Source organism: Dryobates pubescens, chromosome 17, assembly GCF_014839835.1.
Source record: "Dryobates pubescens isolate bDryPub1 chromosome 17, bDryPub1.pri, whole genome shotgun sequence".
Taxonomy (NCBI): Eukaryota; Metazoa; Chordata; class Aves; order Piciformes; family Picidae; genus Dryobates; species Dryobates pubescens.
The window spans coordinates 13,737,525-13,755,614 of record NC_071628.1 but is presented as its reverse complement, the minus strand read 5'-3'; the positions used below and the strand labels follow the sequence as shown (position 1 = coordinate 13,755,614).

At 34.9% G+C, this 18,090-nt stretch overlaps 1 protein-coding gene across 1 annotated transcript; it reads right to left on the bottom strand.

Moving 5' to 3' along the window:
• Positions 1-3,897: 3,897 nt before the first annotated feature.
• LOC104297321 (aromatase) lies at positions 3,898-17,486 on the bottom strand. Its single transcript, XM_009897236.2, has 9 exons — positions 17,327-17,486; positions 15,805-15,955; positions 13,138-13,292; positions 12,668-12,844; positions 11,851-11,965; positions 9,918-10,032; positions 9,093-9,255; positions 7,020-7,261; positions 3,898-4,223 (listed from the first exon to the last, which is right to left on the bottom strand). Exons 1-9 carry the CDS (start codon positions 17,469-17,471, stop codon positions 3,972-3,974), a joined length of 1,515 nt encoding a protein of 504 aa, XP_009895538.1. The 5' UTR covers positions 17,472-17,486; the 3' UTR covers positions 3,898-3,971.
• Positions 17,487-18,090: the final 604 nt, after the last annotated feature.

Below are 18,090 nucleotides of genomic sequence, written 5' to 3'. Positions count from 1 at the left end.
GGATGGAACTGTTGTTACAGTAGTGTGGATCTGTGGAATGGAGTGCTTGTCTATATTGTAAAATTAAAGGTCTGTGTTTCTAAACGTTGGACTTAAAGCAGTATGCAGACCCGTCATTTTTGTAAATAGGTATCAAAAGCTGAAGACCTACAATAACAGTTTGCCATTTACTATCTTTCAGTTTTCTGTCACTTAGTCAAGAATTATGACTCTGAATGCTTTTGTTTGAAAGTGAAATATATGTTATACTTTGAACTACACAGTTTACTTCTTTACATTGTTTCATTTTTTATTATTTTAGATTATTTTTTCACAGATAGCTGAGCCCTTTGATTGTACCATCAAGCTGATCTTTTTGTTACATCCACAAATCCCTATTATCTTAAGAATCACCCTAAACTACCTCTTCTCACTTTCAAAAAAAGCCTCAGTAGAGTACATGCCTAGGCAAGCAGTCTTGCATGAAATACTCTATTTCCACTTTCTTACTATTATTAAAAACATCTTTGCGACACTCTATCCTCTCAAATCTGTGGGAAGTTCAAGTTTGAATATCCCAGATTTCATCCTTGTATCTAATACTTTCATAATCAGTTCAATGCTCATACACTTAAGTACTTTTTTGTGATCCTTTGATTGGGAAACATGATTTAAAACTAAACTTTTGTGCATACAACTTTTATTGAATGATTATTTTATTTTCAACAACATCTACATTCATGTGCTACGAGCAGCCCATAATTACAGCAATGTACAAAATACAGCCTTCAAGTCTGGTCTGTTGATACATTAAACATTAATGGAATAGTCACTTGATGATGATAGACTTGATGTGGTTTTAAATGTCACTTAAATTTTTACAGTACCTGGTAATAAAACACGATTTAAAATCAGAGCTCTGTTTTGTACAACGGCATATAAACACTGAAAAAATGTAAACTGTTTATGTCCACATGGCAAGCTTTGAAACACTGCTTCACCAACTGCAGTTCTCAGATAAGTAAGTATATATGGGGTGGGGGAGATGGACCTTATCTCGCAAATCACGCAAATAGACCATTGCATAACAGCCACAATAAAGAATGGGGCTCAGATTAGCCTACAGCTCAGTTTTATTAACAGGTCTTTAGTCCAAATGTGGATAAAACTAAGTACTGTAGAAATTTGAGGACCAGAAATACTGTGGAAAGCTTATCAGAAAGCATATATGTAAAATGCAACAGGAAATTACTCTGCAGGCTTTCTCACAAAAGGTAAAAACTGAAACTGCTTTGTTTTGTCCATAGAATAATTATGGTAATCATGGTTCTGAAATTCCAGCCTACAAATTCAGCAATATGTATTACATGAAAGAAGTCAGAGCAGCATGCATTTTCCATGTATCTACACGATTTCATAAAATTATTTCAAAATCTGAATGACAAAAGTAATAATTTGAATCTTGTGAAAAATTTTACTCTGGGAGAGACTTAGAATTATGAGATGAAAAATCAGGGAGTAAATTATCACTATGAAAATAGTGTGTGAAATAAGTGAACAGCAGACTGTGTATAAAATACTACTTTATGCTCCCCCAGAAAAGAGTCTACAGTGGATTTGTTTTTAAAGTTCTCATACAAATGAGAAATGCGTGTCCATTGAAGTACCTTTTTTGGTGCTTTACAATACAGAATGAGCAAGAATGGGGTTTACTCAGGGGATGTTTTGAAATTATTTTTCTTTGTGGTTCTTTTAACAATTTTTTCCCTTTCCCCAACTGTTCTAACCATTTCCTAGTTTAAAGACTGAAGAGAATGTAGAAATGGAGTTTACATTAGATATTCCACTCCATATCACTATGCCACTTCATGACTGAAATAGAAGTCCTAGAATTATTGAGTCATTCAATTCAGAAAAGACTTCTAAGATCACCAAGTCTAACCATTGAATACTCCATCTATACATCTTAAATGCCCAATTTTGTCTGTATTCACAGGCAAAAATTACCTAGCTACAACAAATGATTCTGCATTCAACTTTGATTATTATTTGTGTGTGTGTGTGTTTGTTTTGACATTGTTGGTTGGTTTGTTTTTCTTATTTGTTTTAAATTACTCTAGATATAGATCTTCCTCTGCTCGACCTGCACCTGAGAGCAGTGGTCTGAGGAAAGAGATTAATTCATTAATTAGATTTTCTAAATAAGACCTTAAACAATTTTCCCTTTTTTTCTTTTTATAGTTGAAGTGACCTGGAAGAAATATAAATATAAAGTCTGTTGTACATTGGTTGTTTGGCTTTATCAAGGCACTTTATCCAGAAAACCTTTTTCTTTGTGTTACATGCTATGAAAACTCAGGCTTACTGAAAATGGAAAGTCTCTGTCGAGGAATGTTGTCATTAAGCCAGGAGGAGGGCTTTTTTTTCTTGTTTGTTTGTTTTTCTTCACCAAATGAATGACTCATCATGCTAGCAGAGATACTAATGAATGTCAAGATTCTACAGATTTTAAGATAGGTCTGCTTTCAACAAGAAATGGGTAGTTCTGTAGCTTTCCTGTTAAGGACTGTGTAAAAAAACTACACCTAACCTATAATTACAAGTAAAATCTAGGTATGCAGAAACCCTAAAAAATGTTCTCTAGAAATCTGCTTTTTATTGGAGAACTTTTCTTCTTTGCCACTACAAAACTCTGAGCGTTTACCCAATGAAATTTGCATCTTGCTGGAGTAGGTGAATGAAGCTAATACTACCTTTAAAGAAAAACCCAAACAAACAAAACTACCTGTCAAGCCAGTAATACTCATCTTATGCTACCAAGTCTCTTTATGTCAGTAGGCATGGAGCAAGATGCTTGAAAGGAGGATGCAGCCTAGTCCTCTTTCAGGAGAAGCAGTAAAAACTATGTGAACAATAAGGGAGAAACTTTCTCCCCTTCTGTGGTGTAGAAACATGGGCAACAATGCAAAATCTTACTCTCTAAATTAGAATTGAATAATGGAAAACAGACTGAAACAGGATTGGTGCTGGAGAGAATTTGAATTTTACCAAAGTGAGATGAATTGGAAAATTTCTACAGTAACCAGCCAGGTGGAGTTGAGTGTTGCCCCCACAACATGTGTAATACTAGCATATTAGTAATGTTTTGTATTTATTACCTTATTCACAGCCGGTCTTCACTAAGATGTTTACAGGTCCTTTGTACAATACTCTGTAACAAGAAGCTGCCACATTACCTAGTGCTATGAAAACTACTGCCATCAGTAAAATCTGACACTGTCAGTCTTTGGTATCTGTAAAATGACAGCAAACCACAGTGAAGAAAAATGTTTGAATGACTTGTGCAAACCTATATATGTGCTATACATTTTAAATTGTTTCATAGTCTTAAAATCAACTTTAATATTTATTCAGATGTTTGCAAAATAACAGATAACTAGAGATTTTGCAGCAGTTAAATACTGCTAGGTCCAACTTTGGGAAGGTGGCAGGAAAAGGGACCTCAGGCATATTCTTTTGACTCCCAAGCCCCTGAACTTACATTGTTTGAAAAACAAAGCATAACTTTGTCTGCAGATGATGCTAGGAATTCTGCATATAGTGTGGCATCACCTAGCAACAAGACTATTTTGCAATTTTAGTCTTTATTACATTGAAGTTGTGTTCAGAAGATGGTTTGGCTGTGCAGGCAGACCAAGTTGTCATCTGAAGCAGCAGTCATTTAGGGCAAAAAATATTGTACTCTGTATCTTTACCTAGGAATGATGGATTTTTCTTAGGGGTTGTTGCTGAGAAAACTCTCTAACTTTAATGCTGATGCACTCCCCCTTCCCTGGGGAGGTGGTGGAGTCACCATCATTGGAGGTGTTCAGGAGGAGACTTGATAGGGTGCTTGGTTGTGTGGTTTAGTTGATTAGGTGGGTTGGATGATAGGTTGGACGCGATGATCTTGAAGGTCTCTTCCAACCTGGTTTATTCTATGCTGATCCCTTTTAGTTACCCTGAATGCTGTTTGGGTGTCTTCTAGGTGTGAAAACCATCTCCAGCAGAGGCTGTCTTTCTACTGGGTGCATGGATAAGTCATTATTTTTCTGGATGTTGTTAAGGCCTCTTCCTTTCATTGTCTGCACTCTGCACCGTCTCAGAAGAGTCACCAGAATTGCTTTCATCATTACCATGGCAATAAACTTTCCTACGCAGCCCCGAGGGCCAAATCCAAATGGTTGGAAATAGCGTGAGGGAACCTGCACAGAATAACACGAGGAATAAACTTTAAGACAGTTTTTTCTTTGTAAAAGTAAATAAAATTATGATGGAAATTAGTAGCAAATATATTCTGGAAAAAAATTTATAAAGAATCTCTTAGGAGCAATTACTTGCCTTTACAGTGAACAGCCCTCCCACCTGAGTCAGGCTGAAATACGAACACCTACAGAAGGTTTGCCATTTTAAATGCTAAGATAGCAGGGAATGTTGTTAAGCAGTTGAAGCCCATCTATTTCAGTCTCTTCATTCTTTGAACTACAGAATTTTTACCACAAGCTGCAAGATGGAGTGAAACTTTTGCTCTTCAATATGCATTAATATCATTAAAAATGTTTTCAGAAGATGTCCATTACAAAGCTTATAAAAGTCTAAGATACAAGCTGATGCTTTCTACAATTGCCATTAAAAAGCTAGTGTCCCTGAGAATTAATTTGGCACAAAATGAAATGCTGAAAATTGACAACACATAAAATGGTTGTCTCCTCTCCCATCAACTAAAATATGGAATGCAGGATTACCAGTACCGTTGAAGAATGCACAGCCAGTTTCTGCTACTTCTATTGACACTGAATAGATCAGGTATCCAAAATAGCCCGAACAGAATGAACAGTACTGCTAATGAGGTACAAAGGTACATGTTATGAGTAAGAAAAAACAAGTTGGGATATAAAGAAATTATTTTTCTTCATCTGAGTAGCATTCTTCTAAAAGTAAGAAGATACTAGCTGTGTCTGACTTCCTATTTAACCAAAGAATAGAGTAGAAAAGTTTGCTTTATTAAATTATGTAGAAAGTGTCCCTTTTTCAAAATTTTCACACTGAAAAGAATGGGTTCTGTTTATTATTTATATTTTTTTAAAAGAAACTGAGCTGTGCTTTTTGAAAAGTGATAGGTAAATTCAAGTGTTTATTATACAGAGCAAGTATAGCAGCTGGCAATATAGCTCAAAGGCAACTGCTCTGCCTGGGAAAATGGAAAAAAATAATGGTGTGGGATGCTATTCACTTGGGGAACTGTGTGAAAATTGTGCCTGCTAGAATGTGTGCCAAACAGAATGCATCAAGTCAGACAGAAAATATGTGGTTAAAGATTTAGCCAAGGGGAAATATTTTTAGTGGCAAAGTGTATTTATAAGCAAGAATTTAGTTTTTATAGAAATACTTAAGAGTGAAAAAAATGGATGGCAAAATGAAAACTATTCACAGTGAATAGTTATTGCAATAAACTTAATCACATACTCTTTTCCTGAATTTTCTACAAACTTTTTTCTTGATCTGCTTTTAATACTGCATGCAGAGTTTGCTGTGGATAATCAAATAGTAGTTTCAAAATGGTAACCAATTTGTGTATGGCATGCAAGGTACTCCTGGATTTTTGATAGTAAAAACATAAAAGTCAGAGGCATGTTTCTGGCTTGAACATTCCTATCTTTTGTTTCTTTATTTTCTTAATTATTGCTTCAGGTGTTTTTACTAGGAAGTCCATTTTTGGTCATCTGTTTCTTTGAAATTACTGTCCATGGACACTTAGGTGTGCAACTGCTAACATTATGCAAGAAAAAAATAAATGGTGAGGTAATACAATTATTTCCTAGGCAAAATGAGAACTAAGGCAGCTGTAGAAAACATTAACACTTCATTGTAATCCCCATTCAACCTTAATATTTAACAAGCTACTAGAAAATGTATGAGAAGCCTGCATATCAGGAAAATGTGTGTGCTGTGACAATAAGGCATTCTGCAGTTGAGATTCTCTACATAGAACTAAGTTGATTATGCATTCCAGCTCAGCTATTTATTCTAGAGATCTTTCTAGTTCCCTCACAGGAGTGCTAAGCAAAGCTTAGTATTTCATATTTTGTGCTCTCTGTCACATGGGTAGTGGTATCTTCTGTTTCCATCTGCACTGCTTAACAGGCAAAAACCAAGAGTCAAGTGTGCCATGGAATCAGTCTATTTCCTTTCAGTACAGTTTTAGCTCTCTAGATGATTATTGCTGAAAAAAAATACAGCTTTGCAAAACAAGTTGCTTAATCAAAAGAGCAGAGGTCTAGATGAAAGTAAGCAATCTGAAGGATGATTTATGATAGTAGGGCATTACAAGTAGGAAAAGAAGTTCACCTATTGTTTTTGATACAGGGTTCAATAATGTAGTTTGAAGAAAACTCTAGTTCTTTTCTCAAGTAGAATATAAGTTCATTTGGAATGCTGTGCTGAACTGGGACTGAAATACTTCACAGCTGCAGTGCTGAGCTGGTTAACATTTTGGATTTCTGTTTGGTCTATATATTTTATATTTTAAAAATAGTCCTATATAAAAATAAACATAAAAGAATAAAATGAGTGCTAGAATCTCAGTCTCTCAAGAGTTACTATACTGCTTCACCTTGTCAGAGAATCCTCACATGGCCTCAGCTCTGTGTGGGACTGTTTGCTTGACTCTAGCTTCCGAAAGACTCTTTATTTCATCCGATATCAGGCTATATAATGGGAATTATGTGTGTATCTACCAAATTTAATCATACATTTTTAGTCAAATTAAGATGTCTGGGAAAACTTTGGTTTCGATATCATAATAATTGTTTAATTAAAAGACACTTTGATAGGATATCTCTCCATTTTTAGTAACAGTAATAAGCAAGTTGTATAGCTAACTAAGGACTTAGACAAAGGGCAAACAGTCTTATGGTCACCAAGTCTTACAATCAAAGAAAGAGGAAAAGACCATGTCAATAAATAATAATTTCCTGTGAGAAATAAGACAGAAAACTTACATTTTTCTCAAAATTTTCAAGAGAAAACTCATTTGGCTTTGGGAAGAATTCCAACTTATGCATACGTCCAATATTGAGAATAATGTTTGTCCCTTTTTTCACAGGATAGCCATCAATCACATCATCTTGTAGAGCTTTTCTCATAATCAAGTCCACAACTGGCTGGTATCTCATGCTTTCATAAATAAAATTCTCCACAATTTTTAAGTTTGGCATGTCATCACTCTGTATCTCTCTGTCACCTTACAGAATAAAACAGATGGTGAGGAAGTTGATTACAATTTTAGTAAATTCATTGTACAAATACCAAAACATTTAGGGAAGATTTTCAGTTGCTGAAATGGTAGAAGGGATCTAACAGCTTCTGAGGAGTTTTATGTAGCTTTACATATTTGTGAAATCTGGTATATTGTTCATTAGCATAAACCCTAATTCATTAACTTATGATCTTTACTTCTTAGTATTTTATCATAGACTCATATAATCAATAAGGTTGGAAAAGACCTCAGAGATCATCAAGTCCAACCTATCACCCAACACCTCATGACTAATTATACCATGTCTTCAAGTGCCACATCCAATCCTTTTCTGAACACCTCCAGAGATGGTGACTCCACCACCTCCAGTACATTCTGGAGGCAGCACATTCCAATGGCCAATAACTCTTTCTGTGAAGAACTTTCTCCTCACCTTGAGCCTAACCCTCCCCTGGCACAGCTTGAGACTGTGTTCTCTTGTTCTGATGCTGGTTGCCTGGGAGAAGAGACCAATCCCCAGCTGTCTACAACCTCCTTTCAGGCAGTTGTAGAGAGCAATAATGTCTCCCCTGATCCTCCTCTTCTCCAGGCTATGAATCTACTCCAGGTTATGAGTCTTTGTTCTGCTTTTTCGTCAGTGACAAAATTCTGAAAGTCTTTTGCTGACTTTTGTGTGACTGGGAGCAACAAGACACAATAGAAATTTTCTGAGAACTGACAGCAGATGAAAACTGGGAATAGTCTGCAGATGGATGGTAACTGTCTAGGGACCTGAAATTTTGACCATGTTATTTAGTTTGGCTGGATGTACAACTAGGTCTTGATGTGGAATGACTATTTCAGTTGCTATGAGTAACTTCCTTCCAGCTTGATTCCATCTGCAACATTTTCAGTGGCACAATGTATTGACAGTGGGAGCCTTACTTTAACTTTGAAGCCACAAGCAGTTCAATACAGGCTGACCACTGCAGTGGTAGGTTTTCAAGGTGAAAAGAGCTTTGCTACCTCAGGTGGTCATTTGCTTAAGGAAAAGGCAATAATATTCTACTGGCTTAGAAATCAAGGTTATCAAAAGAAGTATGGAAGATGAATACTTGAGTACTTGACTCTCATGAGCACATTAAAACAAGGTTTATTAAAATACCTTAGAAAAAAAGAGTAAAATACTTTACTGCATACTTTCCAGCATTTAAATGACTAGAAATAGATCTAAAACAAGAGTTGTTGAAATGAGTTTCTATATTATTTCAGTTTCTGGCTTGCAATGAACTCTTGAGAAGTGGAGAATACAAATTTGGAATATCCTGATTGTGTTTTAAATACTTAGCAATTAGCACATGAAAGAGAACCAGTTTGGTATAAAAACAAGTGACAGCAGAATGTCATATACATTTTCGCTAATCTGTCTATTCTGCAGTTGTAATGAAACTTAGACAAGCCCTATACATGCACACAGACATGTTGGTGTTTAAAAATATTTGAAATGGGTGTCCCTTTTTGCTATTTCAAGGAGAATGGACAATCATTTCAGTGGGACTTCGGAGGTGTTTTGCACTGCTGTTGCTGGGGGGTGAGCACGTTCTTTCTAATAGATGGTCAGTTCTCATCAGTCCTATTTGAATTTATTATACAGAATTGCTCCTCTTCTTTCATTTGATCTTGAACAACATCTTTTACATATAATGCTAGTTCATGTTTAATGGCAAATGCTTCTGTTAGAAGAAAATAGAATTTTCAGCCTTTGAATAATCAAAATTAGATCACTGCTGAAGCAAATTTACATTCCCATATTAATGACTTTACAGCTTCTGCTTACCCATAACAGTTTCAATTTCTCTCATCATCTCCTCTTCCACTGTGGGGTGCTCTGCAATCAACATTAGCATGAAGAAGAGAGTCACAGACAGAGTATCAGGAGCAGCAATCATCATTTCCAGCACACACTGGTTCACATTCTCAGCAGTCAGATCCCCTCTGTTCTGAAAAGAAATTGAAATTATGGGGAAAATGTTGATTGCTGCCTTCTGATGTCAACAAAGGTCCTGTAGCAGTAGAAAGGGAAAGACCTAGAATATCTGCTTTAAATAGAAGCAAAAATCTTCACAATCTCTGTATCTCATAGGTTAAATAGAATTTACTTTTTTCTCTTTCAGAGAAAACCAGAAAACTCATGTTTTGATGGGTGTGTATTATATTACAGAGAAGCAAGAGTTTGTTCTTAGCTCAGATTCTTACTGATTTATTGTCTTTCCTCGCAGAGTTTGTGAGCTGTCAGTGACTTATAAAAGAGAAGATTTACGTAGCATTTGAATCCCTTGCAAACAAAAGACAATGCATCAAGATAAAATACAGGGATTAGGGGAAGACTAGAGGACATTCAGGAACAGATGCAAGACAGATGTTGTTTAAGCCATGAAAAATGCCAAACAAGCACCTGTTTCCAAAAATACAACTTTTCAATATATGAATGGGGACTTCAAAAAAACCCAACTGATTTGTATCCCTTTACAATGACATTCAGGTAGACACATAAAATTTAAGTTGCAAATGCTGTGTTCTTAGTGATCTTAGTGACAGGAGAATGTAAAAACCAATCAAAACAACATCAAAGTTAGTTGTATTTCAAGTACATTGCCAATACCTGGGCAAAAATCAACTGGGATGCAAAATCCATATGTTCATCCAACTTTTCAACAGTGGAAAGCTTTTGTCGTTTCTGTTCTATTAAGATCTCCATTGCTCCTTTCAAATCCTTGCTGAAAACAGATTAAGTCCAACATATTAAATATCTTCAGATCAAGATATGATCAGAAACATAGAGATTGTGGGGAAAATAAATAAATAAATAAATAAATAATAAAGTGGCAGAAATTAAGTATTCCTAAGATTGGTTATAGAGTTCTGTATGGTAGTACCAAGGGAAGGCATATTTTCTTATTATTCAATAATTACTTGTTAATTTGGAATGAAATCTTATTCTCTTCCTACAAGATAGACTGAAAAGGATGAAAATACACCTCTAAATCCTATTAATGAATGAAGTTTTATAAGATTTATTAAGACTTCCAAAGAATTTATTCCTTTCTACTTTATATTGTATTTTATCAGTGAATAAAATATACATAGAGAACACAAGGGATAATTGTTAGAAAAATGTAGATAAATGTTAAAAATGTGTACAATTGTCAACAAAATGTTGATCTAATTCTTCCATATTTAAATAGTAATTACATTCAAAAAGTATTAACTGTCAACAGTTTGGATTTCAGTGGTGGCAAAAGGCAAGGTCTAACAGTTTAAAATCTAATTTGGGATTTTCAATTAGCTACATATTTGAAGGCAATTCTTTTTTAAAGTACCTTGAAAAACATTTGATTGAAATCCTCAGACTTACCACTGTTACTGTTATTGTTGGGACAGAAAATTTTACTAGGTTGTAGTGAAATTTAAAGTAGTAAATGCATTTAAAACTTCAAACTTGATTCTCATAATTTATAATGTCTTCCATATATTAAAGATAGCATATGGTCCTTTTTTACAGCTTTACTAGAAGAGTATCAGAAGACTTCATATCCTGTGGTGATTCTTTGCATTGCTTTAAGTCCATTTTAATCAGATTGCTTTTGCAACATCAATATTTGCCTGCAGGGGCTTTCTAGTAAAAACCACAGAGGGCCATTATTAGAATTACAGGATAAAGCACTAATCAGTGCTGTAATAAAAGTAGCAAGCAAATGTTAGAGAAGATAGGTCTTGTTTCTAGTTCATAAAGGTCCTCACTTACCTTATTTGAATCTCCATCTTTCCTTTGAAACCTTTATAATATAGCACTATCAAAACCATTTAGTACATATGATTTAGAAATAGTACTTTCTCTTACTAGATAAAATTCCAATAAAATAATTGAAGAAACTGATAGCCAATTCTTTTTATAGCCAGTCTTTTTTTGGCAGAAGACAGCAAATGAGATCATAAAAATAGAAGATCATAAAAATAGAAGAGGCATTTTGTATTTATGCAAAGAGGAAGATGGCAAAATGATTTATTCCTTATTTAGGAAGCAAAACCCTTGAAATGGATTGTTATGCTGAGCACCAAATTTTAACTAAAAATGAGTTGTTGACTCAAAAATGCACATTGAGAAACAAAATCCAGGATTACGCTCAGGGATTAGCTTTTCTAGGACAGTGCTGTGACTGGAGCTGGGCCTACTGCTTGGCTGTCCTCAAGTAGATAGCAAATACACCTTCACACCAAATCACTTTTCCTTATCTGTTTGAACTGCACCAGGGATTTAAATTTTGTTTCACATCTGAGCTGGCATTAACTAATATTTGGTGAGTAAACTAGGATTGAATAGGCAAGGGGCTTAAATTGTTTCCTGAGTCACTTGTAGCATCAGTGGCACATCTTGTATTGCTGATGTCTCAGTTCTGCAGATGCATGGCTGCAGCCAGCCAGTTTTGCAAGTTTCATGATTTATTTTTTAAGTGGCACATAAACCAGCAAGGAATATCTCCTTTGTAGAAAGTAAGAACCTTATGCAAATGATTTGTAAAACTGTTGATACTTACGCTGCTTCTTCATATTTCTTGCACAGCCAAGAAATCTTAAAAAAGATGTCAGGTTTTAATAAAAGTGCTTGCCAAGCATCAAAGTAGTTTTGAATCTTAAGTACAATGGCATGTTCTGAAATAAAGGTTAACAAAAAACAGTATAAAATATAAATCTCAATAGTCAAATAACACAAATGCTTCAGAAAAAAAAAATAGGGCTCTGTTTTCTACTCTAAGTTCACAGGAATTTAATAAACAGTTTAACTAGTGGTAGATAGCATTAGGACACCCTTGTAGCACACTGTAGAAAAGGTATTAAAAATATTAAAAACCCCTCTTGAGAGCTAGCTAAAAGAAGGTAGTGGTGAGTCAACTACAGCTAACAGTCTCCCACAGGAGAGTAGAAGCAGAACTCTTGCATCATATAAAAATGGGATATTTTAGACATCATGATAATGTTTGTATCATAAGGGATTTGAGGATGAAGAAATAACAGAGGACATAGTGTCAGGTGAACTTTCAAGACAATAATTTAGTTTGGAGGAAGGATTTCAGATCGTTACATGCATGTAATAGAATTTGTACCACTCAGTGCGTAAAAAAGCTCTAAATGGTAATATTTATTAATGTGAGTGTGACAAGCTAATCTATATTTTTGGTCATATAAAATTATTTTATAACTAAAATTAGTCATATATCAATGTCAGTTATTTATAAGATGATATAAGAGTTTTTTCTTGCTTTGTTGTCTGAAACTGCTGAGTGATGTAAATGAGTTTTCCTTGGACATGTGCTTTAGATCCATCATAAGATGTGAAAATAAATCTGGTAGTACCATCCAAAGGGATCCCAAGAAAAAGTTTGTTAGATGTGTCAAGCATGATCCGTCTCATAAGATTCAACGCGTTGATGTTTCCTACTTCAGTGGTTACTTCATGTAGTTTGTCCAGGTGATCAATTGTTGATTCAACACAAATTGCTATCATACGCACAAGACCAGGACCAGACAGAGCTGAAATATATGTGCAAGACTGATTTACTTTCATATCTTAATTTTTATATATATATAAAAAAAAAAATATATATATATATATAAATAAATAAAATAAGACTTATCAGTTGGTGATAATGATGTCAAATAGCATACCATGCAGGAAAAGGGTGAAAGAACATGTGCAATAGAATAATTATGTGGGACATAGAGAGAGAACTGATTTCTATAATCTCATCATGAAAAAGACAACATTTCAGAAAAGATAGACTGTGTGCTGTAGTGATATGGTGTATTGATGCACACTGATTTACCTTTGGTGAAAAAGGGTCGAATTTCTTTCCAGTGTGCTGGGTTGTTATTAAATATGATCCCATTTTCATACATGCCAATGCACTGTAATCCAAGTTTGCTCCCAAATCGAGAAACATAATGCCAGTGTTTCATTACATGGAACACACCTGAAGGTCTGGGAAAGAAATAAGGGGAGAAAAAAGCTCAACACAAAAATACAGTTTCCTGGATTGTATACAGAATTTTTATTCTGACACTCTGAAGGGCTGGCTTGAATTCTTAATTTAGCAAGATGTACAATGCTTAAAATTAAATGTTGTTTCTTTTACATAATTAAAAGTCTTCATGACAGATGCCTTCAGAATGTATATTAGAGCAATAATCTCTCAGATTTTAAATTATTTTTCAGCTGAAGTTCAAAAGCTTACCAAAAGATTTGAGTCTGAATAGTGTGTATCCATAGGAACATGTAGATAAAGAGTTACCCAGGCAATGACCAATGTCAGATATTTCAGATGAGGTATAAAATATTTGACAGCTGATAACTTCATTATGATATATATTCAATTACAGCTATGCTTTTGGAGCCATTTGATCATTCCCAGACACATGCAGAAAATGCAAATATATATGCATCATTTAAATATACATCATCAAAATATGATATGTATAGGATAAATATTACTGACCAGACTTATTAAGGAGATCGCTTGGCAAGGTTTATTAATACATGCAGGCAAACAGGTAGTGACCAGCTTTATTGCTTTAAGATATAATTTCCTTTAGAGGGAGACAGTATTTTAGAAATGTTGAGATGATGAAAACCTTATTAAATGAAGTTCATCAGAAAGAAAGAAAATCCAAACAGAGACTGAAATGAAACAATATGCTACTTTCTCTACCATGTAGCATACTCTGTGGAGCACATCCCAGGCTTCTTGTGTGGTTTTAGTTTATTTTTTCAGTCAGACAATGGAAATAGGACTTTTGCTATTGACTTTAGCAGTATTGGTGTTCCACCAGTTTTGCATGTCCAGAGGTAAAGTTAACAGTGAGATGCCTTATAGTACAAATAGATGTAGCTTGGTGTAAAAAAAATGAGGAGAGTGTCTGAAGGTCCAACCTTCCAAGGAACTCAGCATATTCACTTTCCTACATTTTCTCACATCTGCTTTGTTTTCTAATTCCCTTAAAGGTTTTTTTGCACTTCAAGGAACATCACCTGTCATTTTATGAACACAAAAGATGGTATTAAATTATGGCAGCTGTCCTCAGGAATGGAAAGGTGCAGGAGTCTGATTTTACTACCTTCCACTACACACATCTAGGCAAAGGACATAATAATGTTTCAAGGAAGGATTTTGTCATGACCTTGCATAAGCAGATTTTTCTTATGAAACTGTTCAATAAAATCTTTCAAATGATGACATCTATTCTAACCAAGACTGCAGGTCCTTCTCTCTGTGTATTAGCATCTCAGTATGATTCGATGTGATGGCAAAAATTTGAATGACATTGGTGGAAATTGTATACTTTTACAAAATTCATGTTATGTTTCATTTTGCAGGGAATTTATGATCCACTAAAAGATTTATGTTGTTACTTTTTAAAGAAAAAGTTAAACACTAGTTATCTATGTACAGTCAATGCTTTTAAGAAAAACGTGTCTGAAGCAAAATTATGTATTTGAGTGTAAAGTCTGGTGCAGTTTTTGGCATTATCAGCAAACCTGATTTATTTCTGATGTATTTAGTAGTAGAGAAAGTGGAAGAGAGCAGTAAGAGTGCATAGCATCTTGCATTATCAAAACATTATGGTGCATTAGCTGATACAAGCAACATCTGTGTAGGATAGGAATGTAGTTTTCCTGTCAGGGTTACCTCTTCTTACAGAGGTAAAGCCACAGAGATGAAGCTGACTTGCTTCAACAAGCTGACTTGCACAGCAATTCCCTTGTCAGTCCTTTGTACTACATTGTCTTTCAAAGGCTTCTATGTGATGACAGCTATGAAGCTAAGAGGGATTGACCAATATTGATATTGCTGATTAAAAGATTGTGATCGTTTATCAATTACACATGATAAACATTTTACTACTTTTTTTTTTGGCATAACTCATAAGTACCCAGAAGGTCCAATGTAAGAAGCAACCAACCATCCACTAGAGCAAATAAAATGATAGGCTGGTTTAACATTGTTTAATATTGTGTGTAATCAATATCTATGAGTAATCCCATTAACTGGAGTGGAATTACTCATCAGCTGGACATGCATTTGCTTAATTAACTTGTTACATTGAAGCCATAATCTTCAAGCAATTGAAGAAGAAACTTTAGAATACAGGAAACTAAAATTAGGCTTAATCCTGCATTGCAGTCAGCCTAGCTTCCTGTGCCTGTATTAAATGGGATAGTAAAAGACCACACTTTTTTTAAGATTGAGCCACAGTTCTTAGTCTTCCTTTCCATGAAGAAAATGGGAGAATTCATGGACTTCTACAGCAGAGTCTTTACAGAAACAAAAGATTAGGAAAAGATCTTTGATCAGTAGGAAGTAAGAAGTTTATATTAGGATAATTGCTGAAAACAGTAACTTCAATTCTGCTTTAGGAAAAAAAAAAGTGATAAAGAGGTTGGAAAAATATGAAAAAACTCTTTATACTGTTAAGGGTAGAAAATAAGGATTTACTTGCTAATTATAAATGTTTCTTCGCCGCTGATCCAAACTCTCACAAATTCTCCATATGTCTTATTGTAGTAGTTGCAGGCATTACCTACTCCCATCCAGAGAAATCTCCCATGTGAAATGAGGGGACCAATGCCCATGCAGTATCCTGGCCCTAAGAAGTAGGGTAAGAGAAGTTTAGTCTCAGCAGTGCTCACTGGCAAGTATATACCTCTGAGCATTACACTTTTGTAAGGAATTTTTTAGCATGACTGTCAAGGTCTGCACTGGACAATTCACATACGCAATCCTGTTCTGAAGTTCTCTCTGAGGAAAACTTGCAGCCACATTGTTGAAGCCTCTCATACTACTTATGGAAGCCTATAGTCCTTAAAATATATATATACAACCAATGACAATCATTATTTTTTTATACAACTTCAAATTGCCTTGCTTACACTTAAGGGACAACAGCTAGATTTTAGAAAGCAGAAATTATCTAGAAAAAAAAATTCACATGGTGTATTCATTTTTGATTGTCACAGATCCTGAAAGAGATTCCATGCTGAAGTGTCAGAGTAACACCTATAACAGTCAATATACTTTTCATATAATTAATTACATTTCTTTTAGAGTCATTAATACCAGGGTAAGAAAACAAATATTTGAAGGGAAAAAGTACTTAACTGCTGTGAACTTAGGAAAACATGCTTAAGCAGGAGCTGAGAATGGATTACTAAGCATTTTGTCAACAAAGTTCTAAACTAAAGCTTTCCACTGTAACCCAGCACCTAATTTCCCTAAAAAGGACATGGAGAGAGCAGGAGAGAATTTGCCTTAATTACTTTTAAAAGGAAGCTTCCTTCTTCAGGAAAAGCTAAATTTGCCCCATCTGTCTATAAAACACAAATCTAATTCCATAAATCAAAACAAATTAAGTACTTACAAAACTTCAGCATGCTGTTCAAAAATTTAAAAGTTGCTCTTATCTGCACTGTTTACTAATAGGAATTGCAAGACCCCAGACTTAAATACCTTAAATAAACTTAAAGCATATTAATTTAGTTCAATCTTCCTGTTGATCCAACCAAGTATTCAAATAGAAAGCATAACCCTCTGTGAATACTTCCCCCATCCTCTAACTTCTGGTGAGTTTAGCATATTGAAGGATGTTTGGCAAGGATCTTTTCTCACAATTTCATTCAGGTGCCACAGGTTTAGGATTATTCCTGTCAAACACCTTTATCTAATGAAAGACAGGCTGAATCAGCAATGCTTAGCATAAGCCTTCAAACCATTATAGAAGGGGCCCTCTGAAAGGGAAACAATTTCATCTTTTGTTCTGGAGGGTCTCCAGTGGCAAGCGTGGAGGAAAAAAAAATCTGCTAAAAAAGCTGTATAATTTAAACTGATTCTTAGTAAATTTTGTTGGCATATAATCATTATTCAGTGTTACTTTCTCACTTAAATTTGAGACACAAACAAAACAAACAAAACCCTCAACTCTTACCAGCTTTTAGGTATATCATAGCTACAGTTAATTTACCTGGTATTGATGAAGTTTCTTCATGATTCCATAGCAGAAACAGAAAACACATGAGTATGACAACAGGAACTGTGGCCACTGGCATCGCATTTGGTACTAGGCTGGTGATGTTGTAGTGCATTGGGTTCAGATTTTCCAGTACCATCTTTTTCAAGAGATTCTGCTTTGCTTTAGAGAAAGAGGAAAGAGGCAGAGTTTTTCAAAGCTCAGAGATACGTTCAGCTGTAGTTGGTACTTCTCAACCCTTTTGTAGATCTTGTAAATGAGCGAATTAAGTCTTGCGGTAGCTTTATTTTATAATGAGAGTGGCCACCTGGACAAGCTGCATCACAAGTCAAAACAGACATGCAGCAGACACTCTTTGCTTGGAAATAACAAAGTTTTTCTGACCTTGATGTTAAAGCATAGTTTTGGATACTTTGGCTCTTATCTCTGATATTGACTTGGCTGGCCAATACTGAGGTTTACTCCTTGCAAATTTCTAACCAAAACACATGAAATTAAACTTTCAGCACAGGTGGAACCATTGAATGAGTTTACTTGCAAGCTTTTATCTCTGTTACTTAGCATTTTTCTTTCCTGTATGCCTGTAGTGCCAGAGTCCTTGCATTCTTAGAATAACTATACTAATTTTTTATGATGTAGATAGTGTACCCTAGGTTCTTGTTTGAGATAGTTGAGTGTAATATAGTATTGTGGTTCTTCTGCTAAATACTTTGAAAAGTATGGTATATGCCATAGCAAGTGGGGTCATGGATAGTCTA